The 14,351-nt window shown below is 31.3% G+C and overlaps 1 protein-coding gene across 1 annotated transcript in view; it reads right to left on the bottom strand.

Annotated features, from left to right (window-relative positions):
- The window catches only part of LOC107456623 (dihydropyrimidine dehydrogenase su(r)), a 31,030-nt gene extending 17,025 nt beyond the window's left edge, over window positions 1-14,005 (bottom strand). The window contains exons 1-10 of the mRNA XM_043044366.2: window positions 13,940-14,005; window positions 12,066-12,227; window positions 10,386-10,582; window positions 10,208-10,289; window positions 9,976-10,060; window positions 8,734-8,841; window positions 7,581-7,750; window positions 6,076-6,286; window positions 3,680-3,864; window positions 267-482 (exon numbers count right to left, since the gene is read on the bottom strand). Of these exons, the coding sequence (XP_042900300.2) occupies window positions 267-482; window positions 3,680-3,864; window positions 6,076-6,286; window positions 7,581-7,750; window positions 8,734-8,841; window positions 9,976-10,060; window positions 10,208-10,289; window positions 10,386-10,582; window positions 12,066-12,167 (1,356 nt within the window). The 5' untranslated portion in view covers window positions 12,168-12,227; window positions 13,940-14,005. The remainder of the gene's footprint in view (window positions 1-266; window positions 483-3,679; window positions 3,865-6,075; window positions 6,287-7,580; window positions 7,751-8,733; window positions 8,842-9,975; window positions 10,061-10,207; window positions 10,290-10,385; window positions 10,583-12,065; window positions 12,228-13,939) is intronic.
- Between the last annotated feature and the right edge of the window lie 346 nt (window positions 14,006-14,351).

Consider the following 14,351-nt stretch of genomic DNA (forward strand, 5'->3'; position numbering starts at 1 on the left):
TGTAAACTCAAATTGATCCTTGGATATTAATTTAAACAAAATATTTCTAAGTATATTCAGATGAATATTTAAGTGCATTGAATTCAACACCACAAAACGAATTGCTAAAACGGGCCATTTTTTATTGTTTTTATTTTTTTATTTATTGTTGTTGTTGTTCACCATTCTTAGTAAATTTTATAATTTTCTTAATTCTTGATGTTGAAAAACACTCCCTTATAATATATTTGTTGTGATTGCAACTTTTATGTAATGTAATCATTTACTTTTTCCAAAGAGAAAGTCTTCGTTAGGGCAAAAGCCCATCCTGATTCAAAAGCTCGTCTAATCATGGGACTGCTGGTTGTGGGAGGGGCACTTGCAAGACCAAATGGATTTTTAAACTTCAAACCACGCAGTTCCACACTTAAATCCACTAAATCGATTGGGGTCATAAAAGGTGGCAACGATGGTTTTCCATAGATCTGAACATCATTTAATGCCTAAAAAATGATAAAAATTTAATTTTTTAAATAGAAATTTAATAATAATACACATTTAAGTAGAAAATTTCAAACGTTTATTACAATACTTAAGACTGGAGTAAATTTAGTTATCAAAGTTAGTAAAAACCTTTTTTCGTGAATTAGTTTTTAAACTTTTGTTTTAATTCAAGGTATTACCAAAATATTATTGTAATAAGCATCCTATAAATGATTACTTACGAATTTATTTAGACATATCACATTCACAGGACGACGAAACTCAGAAGTTATTTGTAAAATAAGCGCTACAAAAGATTTAACCCTTTCAGTACCGGTAGAATAAGAAAGAAGCGCTTCACCAAGCTCGTATATTCCGAGCGTACACATATCAACGAGTTCTTGGGCAGCTGGAATCAGAAAGGCTTGCTTTAGATATGATATCGTGGGTCGTGGAGAAAGAATCGCATGGTCACGTATTTGTCATCACGGTCCTAAGGAGAATTGTTTATAAATTCAATATTATCTACTTAGTGGTTTAAATTTAGTAATGTTCGTGGTCGTTGGATTGTAAAAGTGTGCACAAGTGAGATTTTTTTTAATTGTATCAGTGAATTATTGATCAAATTCAAAATGTATTTCATAATATCTACACTGCTAGACAATTGCTAAGGAACAGTTATATTTTTCGGAATAATTAATAATAGAAGTTATGCTTGAAAGAAGTTTAATAGAATCAATGATAAATGGGTCTTCTTGCCAGAATGAAACAGAAATGAGTTTCTCAATAAGATGTGTGATTACCTCGGACACTAATTCACAAGTTGCATCTTTTATTTCTGCTGTCCACTAAACTATCGAAGATTCCTAGTGGGATATTGTCCCACTCCTCTCTCACGGTGGTTTTCAGCTCTTGCATGGTTTGGAAAGGGTGCGTTCTCTGTGAAACACGTCTGCCAAGGGCAACCTAGGCATATTCTGTAGGATTTAGGTCCGAGGAGTACATAGGCCATTGCATATAATCAATATCTTTACTAGTGTGTCAGATGCCTCAGCGCACCTGTGTTGTCGACCTTAACCAGAAAATCTGGACCTACCACTTCCCTAAAAAACGAACATGATCCAGAATAATCTCTGCAATACCGCCGCGATGTAACGTTATCTCGCTCAAAGATGTGAAGCTGTATTCAGCCATTGAGCTTGATGCCTGCTCATAAGGGCGCGTCTGGGTCATACCAATCACGTTCATGAACCTATTGTTGTGCACAACATGTTCTCTCTCTCTCTTTACACTAACTGGTAGCCAGAATCACTTTTCATAGGGAATTGGTCAGAGAATATCACTTTGGACCTTTACTGGTTACTAAACTAATACGTTCCTTTCACCAACTTGATCTTTCTCTACGATGGCGTAGTTAGAGAGGGATGTATCGAACGTTACGTGCATGCAAACCAACTTGATTTTATCGCCGTGACATAGTACTGGGAGAAACAATCGGTATAGTGGTTGCAAGGTCTGCAGCTATCTGCCTAAGGGTGACATTTTTGCTCCTTTTCGCTGCTGGGGATACATACAGTTACTTTTGAGGTGTGGTGTTCCTACAATGACCCACAGCGGATCTCCACCCACAGCGGTCTTTTTTGATGGCGAGATGACACTTTTTTACACTCCTGATACTGCGGACTCAATGATGACATTTTGACCAGCTAGCTTATAGTCGTCTAACTGCTCGGCCACGATCGTAAGAATTCATATGATATTTAGCTAACATTTTGTACTTAATCACTGCAACACCACACTGAATTTCACAGAAATAAGTTTTGAAAAACCTATGGTGCTCTTTTAGTCAAATACCTAACATTATGAAATTTTCGAATGAATGAAGAGATTGTGTGTACTGACTTTTATACTTACAGGTACTGCTCTACCATGCCCTCTATACTTAGTTTTACTGTTGTGGTCGACTGTCAAGAACACTACTTTGCATAAATGAGTTGTTCCTTAGCAATTGTCAAGCAGTGTATTAATGCTTTTATTCCATGCATTTGTAAGAGATTATCTGCAGTAATTTAAGTTCATGAAGTCAACCAAATAATTTCAGCAGAATAAACTTATATAAAATGATTGCAGGGTCTCTAACAAATTCGTTTTGAAATGTATCCTGTGAATGAGGCAGTAATTTTCTAGTTAATTGTTTAAATATCACTTACAGGAAGTGCTATGCACCGTATCGTCTATCGTACTAATCTGTAAATACCAATTATTGTGCATTTGGAATTTAAAAAAAACTATATCTGCTCAATTTGATTTATCTGTTCGTTTTTTCAATGAACTTATCGTTGTTTCTTCAGCTAATCTATGAAGAATGACAATTGGTTGGTTCAGTTTAGTAGTACGCAAGATGAGTTGAATTGTTCATTCGTTGCAATGCTTTATATCATCTTGTGTCAAATATGTAATTCACATAAATGCAGTTTTGTTTCGATGTTGTTCCTTTTATTTTTCCTTTTCAGAAAAAAATAGTAAATTAATAAATTTTTCAAAAAATGTTGCTAAAAATGTTCAGAAAAATCTTGTTTTTTATTTTATAACTGGTGATGAACAACCTAACTAATTCTGAATTTACAACTATCGATGTGAAATCCATAGCCTTGTAATTTTTAATCCAACCCAGAATACAAGGGAATGGATCAAGCATTGGGAGAAACAAGCCTTCGTGGAAAACTTTTGAAGGGAACTAACCAGCATTTACGTTACATGATGAGGACAACCACGAAAATTTTCCACGGTTTGCCTTTCATAAAGGGGACTCTAAATAGTGATCCGTCTACCGCTGGGAATATTTCATGTCAACACTGTGATCGGTGCAAACCAGTTATAGAATTCACATCGATTCGCTGGGATTTGAACTTGGGTCAACTCATTGAGAGGGAGTGCTCTATTCCCTGAGCCACCAGATCTCTTTCAGAAAAATTGAAAATTACCGGAAAATTTTACAAACTTTAAGCTTACGGTCTTATAAATGTCGATGTAAAAATAGTACAAAATCTCCGACTGCTCTTAAAAATATGATGAAATGTCAGATAAAAACCAGATGGCACTTAAATTCTTCTCAGGTAATAAGATAATATTACTAAAAAAAAATTTAAAAAACTTTAAAAATTTATTTAAAATATTATTAAAAGACCGAAGTTGTTTTTTTTTCTCGAGTACTAACCTGCAAATAAGTGTGCATATACCAAGCAGCGGTTTTCCCATCATTAGTTGCTTCGACAGTTGTTTCCGATATTCCAGCCAAATCTCCACCGCAAAATATTCCTGGATCTGAAGTTTGCATCGTTTGAAAATTAACTTCTGGAACTCCCCCAGTTGTTAACTTCAGAGGTGATAAAGCGTTTTTTACTGAAAAAGAAAGAACAATAATTTCAAAGCTAATTTTATTTTTGTTTCGTATTTCCATATTAAAAAAAAAATTGTAAAAGCTGATTAATATAAATTAAGTAATTTAATCAGATGAAATATACACCTCATACCCATAATTTTCTCAGATTTGTGAGCTTTAAGAGACATTTTTTGTTTTAGAAATAATAATAGTCGTTGCCTTGAATTTAGTTTTGAATTGCTTCTGAACTAATGATCGAATTCGGATTTTCATGTGTTTTGATACAATTTTAACTATTTAATGTCTGTAAAGTATTGTGTTATTTTTCTAGAAGTATTCATACTCTAGATTTTTAAAATATGGAGATTAGTTTTAATTTGGAAAATGTCTCATTTGTTCAGTTATTAGTTGAGCCCTATAAATTATACAGTATTTTAATATTATAACTGTAGCTTGCGGATGTCCCGGAAAACAACTGAAACGGATAAAATTAAACTTCCAAGCTATATTGATCATAATTCATTTTATTATTTTTTGCTTAGCGCTGGCCCTCGAGCAGCCCGCGCGATCCGCACCGAGGGCAGAATTGATTATCAATAAACTGTTCTACCGTAAAGTGCTCGACTTCGCTTGCAGGTCGTCGGGCTACCAAAGCTGGGGAGCCACCCCCTCTGCAGAAGATAGCAATTGCAATGGCATAACTTCAAATCATTCTCAGGGATGTTTCCCAGACCGTCGCCAATACCCCATTCTGGAGCTCTAGTTTGATGCAAATAAAGTACCTCATTATTTTTATTAATTTGGTAAAATTTTTATCTTTAACTTAAACTGTATAAACAATTTGAAACTCTAAGTTATCTAATTTTGTCTAAACTTAGTGGGGTACCTATAAAGTATTGTAAACAGCTCTAGACTATTTCTTAATCAATCAGAGCAGCATATCCTAAATGGTGCTCCGTGGAACACTAGAGTTCAATGTGTGAATCAGCAGTATCTCGATAGTTAGGACTTTTTTTAAATAAAAAAAATTAGTAATGATTTTTGAATCCTGTAGTTATATTTATATCCAATCATTATTTCTTTACTATTTTATTCATTTTTAAGAAATAATTAAAGCAAAATGCTCGTTAAAAAGATGGTATTATTAAAAAAAAGTAATTGCTCTAGAATTTTTTAACAAACTTTTTAATTCTAAAAAAATACCCAATTTCAAAATGAAATATGCTTCCTTGATAACCATTCTTTTTTGTTTTTATATCAACGAAAACCATAAATCATCTTATTTATTTTCAGCTAATTTATATACCAAAAACAAATTTAGATCCGCGAATTAAACTTCTGACATAACATTTAATTTTAAGACTATTATTGATAAAACGATGAAGAAATTCTTTAAATTTCTCATATTAAATATTTGTATGATGATTAGAAGTGTTTCTTTGGTTAAAATATTTACAATTCCTAATAAATTTTATTTGCCAACTTGGGAGTACCACGAAAAGAAAGTCGTTCATTTAGGGTTCTGTAGCAGGAAAAAATTGGGAGCCACCGAACTAAAGTATACTTAAAAAATGTTTCACTGTATCGATATCTGTTCTACCACGAATAGAGTAACAATTTAATTCTATGAGAGATTCGTAATGCATCTCAAGAACGGAAAACTCGTGTAATAAGAAGAGTGTAATTGTAATTGTTGTAACTCATTTGGGGGTTCCTCAAAAGGAAGGTCGTTCATTTAAGAACCCTAAATGAAAAAATTGGGAACCGCTGAAGTAAAGTATACTTAAAAAATCTGTCATTCTATCGATATTCTGTTCTAAATATTACCACGAATAGTGTAACAATTAAATTCTATGAGAGATTCGTAATGCAGCTCAAGAACGCAAAAATTGTGTAAAAGGAAAAGTGGAATTGTAATTGTTATAATTCATTTGGGGATTCCACAAAAAAAGGTCGTTCATTTAGGGTTCCGCAGCAAGACAAAATTTAGAACCGCTGAACTAAAGTATACTTAAAAAATTTGTCAGTGTATCAATATTTTGTTCTAAATAATACCACAGATAGTGAACTAAAGTATACTTAAAAAATGTGTCACTGTATCGATATTCTGTTGTAAATAATACCACGAATAGTGTAACAGTTTAATTCTATGAGAGATTCGTAATGCAACTCAAGAACGCAGGACTCGCGTAAAAAGAAGAGTGGAATAGTAATTGTTGTTATTCATTTACCTTTTTCGTCAGTGAGAGAGGAACCAAAAGCGGAAATGACAAAGTTAGCTTTGAGAATAACTTTTTGATCCTCGTCAGAAATCCATTTCCCATTCTCATCCTCTTCGGTTCGGATGAACTCCATGGAAATTATTCTCCCGTTTTCAACATTTACTTTTCTGGGAGATAAAAATGGAATGAATTCACATTTCTCCTCCCTTGCTAGTTCTACCTGTTTATTGCAAAGAGAAAATTCAATTTGGAACATTGAAATAAGTGTTGTCGTATAAAATACAATATCACATAAAAATACTTGGAATTTCGTATAGTTCTTTTAATTTCGATAAAATATGTATTTAAAAAAAGGCTGACATAAAAAGTGAAAAATATGACTTCAGCTTTTAATCAAATCTACTTTTGAAGAGATTAAAAAGAACATGCCAAGTAATAATTTGAAATTACTCGAGTTTTCCAGGTTTAAGAACGTCTCGCAGTTGCTTACAAACTTATGGAATTAATTTATTTTCTAAATATTGTGAATCACTTGGTTAAAAACACTAAGCTGTCATTGCACTTTCAATAAAATGAAACTATGAGAAGAATGACAATGTGGAAAAATATACCACATTTAAGAAAATTAGAAAAATTTTTTAGAAGGAACCATGAAATACCTACTATTGATTGGGCAAAAAAATAAAGCTCTCTTATCACCGAAGTACCCAAATTTTTATGCGAGTAAAAGCATATTATTTTTTCATGTTCGTCTTCGGAGAGTTTGTGTTGGAAATAAAACTATTGTAGACTCAATAGACTGCTTTAGCAGTTATTCAAAATTCTCCATCGTTTGTATGCTTCTCTGCAATATTTTGCTTTTGACTTCATTTTAATGTACTTCAATTATATTCAGAAACTTATTTAATGTCGAACTGGCTCAGAACTGTCGTATGCTGGTTGATTGCTTGTATGTAGCAATAGAGAGTTAAAACCAGCTCTCAAAACCGACGAACTGTAAAAAGTTATCGTTTGCCTTTGGTATTAGAAAAGAAAGACAGAAATGAAAATATATTATTATTATGAATCAAATTTTGTAATAATATAATATTTTGTAATATATCTTGAAATAATTATGTAATAATAAAAGCAGAGCCACCGGCCATCTTGAGCTCTGCTTTTGTTTAGCACTCTCCTTCTTTGATGAAACGAATTGAACTTTGATGAACACTAAAAATAAATAAAAAATTCACAAAAAATTTTTCAAAACTATATAAAACCACAAACTAACAATTTTTTCCTTATAGAATAGCCATTATCGGTGAAAAACAATATAGGCCGAATGGAATCTTTCTAAAATATTTGAAATAATAAGGAAACCGACAATCGAGTTGTAGTTGCATGTTCTTCTATCCGCTTAGATTGATGAGTTAGACTATTCATAATCAGCATATTCGTTGATACGAGTAAAAAAAAAAATTTAGCTCAGAAAGTAAATTCAACTATAATATAAATTATAGCAATATAATAATTACTTCTTCTGGCACTGCTCTTATGTTTGTACAACCTCTTCTAAACACAACAAAAACTTTTCTAGCACCACATCTAATAGCTGATGTTGCACAATCAAAAGCAGTGTCACCTGCTCCTAAAACAATGACATTGCCATAGATCTGGGGTAGTTGCTGTTTACATGCACACATACCTGTAAAAGTATAAGACATGTTAAGTCATATAACTTAAAGTTTCATAAATTCTTCATGATAATAATTAAAAATATTGATAGTGTGTTGATTCTTAAAACTATTAAATGCCATACAAAATTTGGGTTAAAATAATAACAAAAAAATTATGTAATTTATTTAAAAAGTGCAAAAAGCTTCCTGTACAAAAATTATTGCATTGCACTAGAAATGAATGAGTATTTTAAAGAGGATGATATTCCATATATATTGTTTAAAAAAATAATATTTTTTTCTCTAAACACTCATTCAATCGAGGGATTATTCAAAATTATTGAGCGCATTTAACGTTCAATCTTGTTTTAAAGTTATTTAATGTTTATAATTTTGTTGTATTAAACTGTTCTAACCCTTTGTCGCAAAATTTTTATTTAACGTATTTTTTCATTATTTTGTATTAATTTATATTAAAATAAGTTAAAAAATATTATATTTAGTATTTTAATAGTTTATGATTGTGAAATACAGCAAGAAACACTAATGTCTTCTTCTGCGTTAAAGGTAAAATCTTACAAACACAGCTTAGTTATAAGCATTAATTTTTCAAATTTGCTCTTATTTGCTGTTATTTAAATCTAAAAGAACCAGTTATTCATTGTAGAATTTTCTCTAATTTACAAAATCAATTATTGATACATTTGTGAATATGAATGGAGAAAAAATTTCAAACTCCTTTTTTGGATTTTATATTTAAGTACAAATATAATTCCAATATTTAACAGATGTTTTTAGTAGCTATTAAACTGTATTTCTTAATTAAAAAATAACAAAATATATTTTTGCTTGTAATTAGAGTGTCAGAAAAGAAATATATATATAAGGGACACCTGTGTCCCGTCTGTGTTTTTTTCAAGGAAACTCTAAACATGTTAGAATCTGGTACGACTTACGTAGTTTAAAACTGTTTACTATATATTTTTTTTAAAAAACATGGAGTTTTTCCTACCTGGTTTGCTTGCTTTTGCTACGGCGGGAAGAAAGTTCTTTGATGTGTAAAATCCGTTTTCAGGTTTTAGATTTTCGAAAATCGGAATTATTTTGGGTTCTGGTAAACCTGTAAGTAAACATGATAATTATTGTTTGTATGATACATAGAATACATTTAATCTCAATCTACAATCTCTATAGGAATATTGCTTGTTATTATACGTAATCGGGCATCCAGAGAAGTTCGCTCCATATTTTTCAGTGCTCATTTATTGACCATTCAGTTTCATTTATTTCATTCAAATCTATTTCTTAAAATCTGCTTCAACAACTTTTAAATTTATTACATATTCCAAACGAATTATAAGCTTTTAAATCCAAACATTGTAAAGTTCTCGATTCTAAATTTTAAAAATTATCCATAGGTTATCCATAGCAAAATACAATGTTCACGTATATTTTTTAATGAAATTTTGCAATGTTAATGCATATAGGTTATCCATAGCAAAAAACGAGTGATGGACAGATAGGTGGATGATAGAGAAGCAAAGAGAAAATGTTAAAATTTTCAGACCACGTGAGTTGTGTATGAAGTTCGGCATTGTCTAAAAGAAGGATCAGTTTCTTTTGTATTCACTAGTGCTGATGCTTCTGGTGCAGCCCTTTGGGTCAAGCATATTTCGGCCATGATAGTTTTACAATTCTCTGTATGTAAATTCAAACTGTTCAATAGCTACAGTTCCCCAAACTCTAAGAGCTGTCCTCCATGTCCCCACAAGCATTTCAGGGGGATGCATTTCCAAACGTTAATGAGTATTGGGTGTTGGAAGGACATGGGTCCGGGATAGTCTGGTTGGTAGGGCACTGGGACCCTGTCCAAGAGGTCGTGGGCTCTATTCCCGCCGACCGAAGACTCCCCGTGTAGTAAATGGTGACTGATACACGTTAAATCTGTCGAGTCTCAAAGTCCTCCATGTTCCCATAACAAATCAATACATCTGGGGATTCTGATCCAGGAGTTTCCTTGTCTTCTGGATTGGTTCAAAATTACAAGGCTACGGAGTTGAATATTAGTAGTCGTAAACCCAAAAATTAGGTCGGATGTTCAACGACGGATATAAAATAAAATAAAAAAAACTCCAAGAACTGAACTTTTTTGAATATCAAATAAATATAGATTTGTTAAATAAAAATTTTATTTACTTTCATTTTCATTTAAAATATTTAAACTTTTATAGGTTTTTCGTGAAAAGATAGTTACCAATTCCAATAAATATTGCTTTATACTTTTCTTCTTGCAACGATTTCAATGTAAGATCTTTTCCAAACGCTTTATTGCATTGTATCTAGAATAACAAAATCCTTTTTTAAACATAGAATTGGGTTAAAACACATTAAAAATATTCAAATGATCGTAAACTTTAACAATTATTTTCTAATAGTATCTATTTAAGCAATACAGTATCTATTTAAGCAATAAAGCATTGTCTTACATTTACTCCTAAATCTTTCATCATCTCAACTTCAAACTTTACAACATGTTGTGGTAATCTATACTGTGGTATTTCAGAGGAGCTAGAAACCAAAAAGTAATATTTTTTTTGATAAATATATTTGTCCAAAAAATAAATTGATTGTATTATACTTTAAGATAATAGTACGAAATATTACCTTAATCCTCCAATATAATCTTCCTTTTCAAATACTGTTATATCTGTATAACCTAAACGACCTAAAAATGTAGCACAACTTATTCCTGATGGTCCGCAACCAATGATTGCTATTTTAGACCTGTAACTACCTGGAACTTTCTGATCTGGAAACAGATTTGGATCTTTTATCTGTGGTATCTTCATTTCCATAAATGTCTAAAATTACATTAAATCTACTTTTATTAAAATGAAATATTTTATTGCTTAACAGTTACAAAGTATACAAAAGTGTATACTGATTTAAAGTTATAAAATTCAAGTGAGTAAAATAATAAATAAATAGTTTACATTTCTTTACATAAAATTAAGTACCATTTTTGTTCGATAATTATTAATAAGATAAAAGTAATTTTACTATAGGCAATCCTTGTGGATATTGATAATGCTTGAAATTACTTATAAGTACAATAAGTTTCATTAAATGTTAAAAAGGCAATTAACCATTTTCTTACTTTTGATCATAAGCATAGCTTTTATTCTTAATGTTTTAGCTAATGTCTAAACATTCACTTTAGATACTTTTTGAAATTTCAAAAAATCGTGTTTTTTTAAAATTATTTTTTAGAAACAAGTGTTTAAATAATAATTGACATTTAATTAAGTGAAATATTCTTTAAGTCTCAAAAAGGCAATACAAATATCAAACTATTCACCATATCCCCATAAATAGATTAAATTAATATGCTTATTTTTAAGTTTCAGCATTGATCAGTTTAATAATAATTTAAATCAAGCTTCGTACTTTATTAAAAACAACAAATTCATATTTTTATCTTTTATAATTTCCAAGTTGACAATTGGGTTCTTGCAACTCGAGAAGAATAATGCATTATTATACCCAACCGTATAATTTAAATGATATCGTTGCCTAATCACGTGGTTGTGCTCGACTGGTTAACGTTACAGCAATTAAGCTTGGTTTATTATAACGCTTAATTAGTTTCCGGATCAGGCTTAATTGGATGCCTGTAAGCGACGTCACTCGTGTATATTGATCCTGATTGGCTTTTGAATCATGCCATACACGAATGACACAATTTACCCACAATGACATCGCTTGCAGGTATCCAATTATACTGAATCAAACTGGTTATTTCAAGTTAAAGATGAGATAAAGTAGGTGGCATTATGGAAGGGAGTTGTAGTCCTATTATTCACGAGCAAAGTCTAAATATCAAATTGGCTCAATAGGGCTGGTAGAGGTCATCATTTCAGAAAGGTCTCAAATATTAATTATAAGTCCAAGAAAAATTTAATCTGATTTTTTTTTTAAAAAAAGATTCTTCTAAAAAACCTTTTTTCCATTTCCTACTTTAAAACTTCTAAGAATATTTCATCAAAATAAAACATTTTTACGGGGGAAAAACCCTAGGAAAAAAAATGCAGGTCAATCGACGTTTTTTTTTTATTTGTTTATTTATTTTAATATTATTTTTCATGATAAGACCATCTCATTGTCAGGTTAATTTCAAAATCGTCGTAAGAAGCACTGAAAATTTGATGGCCAATAAGGTTGCCATATTTATCTTGATTGGTTTCTTCCCACCAACTGTTTTAAACCCTGCTTTCTACAGATTTTGAGTTTTCGACACTTCATAGTGCCTTAAAATGACAATAATTAATGATGTGCGTTACTTACTTCAACAGCAAATTGTTGGAGTCCACCGATGTTAATGGGTCCTTCTTCTGAGGCATATAAATTGCATCCTCCGACACAAAGATCACTTGTTGGGCACACCATTCCACATGACAACCCAACGGGATTATCAGAAAGAATAAGTTTAGCTGCACCATAATAATTCTAGAAAAGTATTATACAAGGTATTCCTAAATTTGGTTTTCAAAAATTTATAGAATGAAAATGGTTAAGTTTTTTAAAAAAATGATGCAGCAAATTCATGTGACTGGCCATAAATTTCATTAATGAATTTTAATTTTAGTTCAAAATTTTCCAGCAGGTGGTTTTGTATTTAGTAAAACCAGCAAATCAAAGACAAATAATTAAAAATTACATCAAAATATTTCGAAATCTTTTGTCAATGAAATTTGCCTTCGTGGAGGATTTTTTAATACAACTAACTCGCATTTGCGTTGCATGGTGAGGAAAACCTCGCATGGCTAGCCTGACGGCAAAGGGACTAACCCATGATCCGTCTACTACTGGGGATATTTCACTTCAGCACTCTGGTCGGTGCGAGCCGGGTGCGGAATGCGTATCGACCATCATGCTGGGATTCGAGCACGATACACCTCATTGGAAGGCTGACGCTCTATCCGCTGAGTCACCACAGCTTCAGGGGGTATGGAAATCAACAGTGAAAGCGTAAGCCGTCAAAAACTTGTTGAACTAAAATCAAAAACTCGGAGAATAAAATTTCTGCCTCACCACATTAATCTGATTGATTTTCAACTTTAACTGTTTTCCTGTTATAAATATTTGAAAATCGTCAGTGTAATTTAGTTTCCCCAATTACTATGTATAGTATTAGGAATTTATGGAGGAAAAAACCTCTTGGTTTACGACACAAACAACTTGTCATACCCAATGGTAAGTTTATAAAAAAACATTTGTTTGTGGAGCACATGACAAACTTGATTTTAGCCATTCAACCAGTCACCAAAATATGCGGATCATTGGAAAAGTCAGTAAGTTGAGATATTGTATTAGTTAAAAACATTCCTATTCAACTAATGTCACGTTGTTTGTGTTAAATGAATGATTAAAGAAAGTAAACAAGAACGAACTTAAAGCAGACAACTCCCGGTGTATACCCATGCCGATGTTATATGTTTACGAGATGTAATGTAAACAGGTTCGATATTCTAGAAATTTCAATTAATAAAACTAGTTTTGAGTTTTCATTCAATATCCCCTTTCATAATATTTTTCTAAGCTTCGAATTACAAGGTTTGAATAGGAGTGAAAAATATTCCAAGCAATCAAAAAAATAAAATGAAGGAGTAAGCTATATTTTAAGTGTTATTTTTGGCTATTTATTTATTCCAACTTAATCCAAATGAGGATAAAGTGTGCTAAAGTGCTACGTATGAATAAAATAAAGCAGCGTTAAATAAAGCACAAATAAAGGACACGAATATAGTTTTGATTTTATAAACAAATATCTAGATAGTATGTCCATTTTTGTACCTGTATTTCTGCTTTATTTTACATTGTTTTACTTTAACCATCATTCTAAATATCGAAAATTCAGAAAAACAACCATCTAAAAATGAATAAATCTGCAGGCAATAAAAAAAATTCTTGAAAATTTTAACGTTGGCGTAAACTCTATATGTTTTGGTGTAAAAATTCATCAGCAATAATAAACGGAACCTTATTTATTTCGCTTCTAAAATTTGCTGTGCTTTACTTCATGCGCTTAACCATTCATAATTCCTTAAAAATAATTGATTGAAATAATTCATTCATTTCAAGATATTGTATTAATGAATTATTATTAATATTTTTAAACAAAAAATGTAAGAACAATTGATGTATACGATTATAATTACCTTGGAAGCTATGCAAGTGATAAATGCTTTGATGTCAATTTGAGTTGGGCAACCTTTTTGACAAGGNATATATTATTATTATTGACAAGAAAGTTTTTAAAATGAAACTTTTAATGCGAGATTAAACTTTAAATAGGAATAGATTTTTCTGATCTGAAGTGACATGTAATACGATAAAAAAATCATAATGTTTGATCGAATGATAGGATTATCACGTACGAGGGCAATCTAATTTTTCGAAAAACCAAACCTTAAATGTGCTGCTTATTTAGTGCAGATGAAATTTTGAGTTATGAAATCAGGCACAAAAATATTAGGGGTCTAAATTTTTAACTGTTCTCCTGATTTAACTATTAGGACCATATTTTCTAGAATGCAGCTATCCACCATTTTGTGGGGCAAAAACCCAAAT

Source organism: Parasteatoda tepidariorum, chromosome 5 (assembly GCF_043381705.1).
Source record: "Parasteatoda tepidariorum isolate YZ-2023 chromosome 5, CAS_Ptep_4.0, whole genome shotgun sequence".
Taxonomy (NCBI): Eukaryota; Metazoa; Arthropoda; class Arachnida; order Araneae; family Theridiidae; genus Parasteatoda; species Parasteatoda tepidariorum.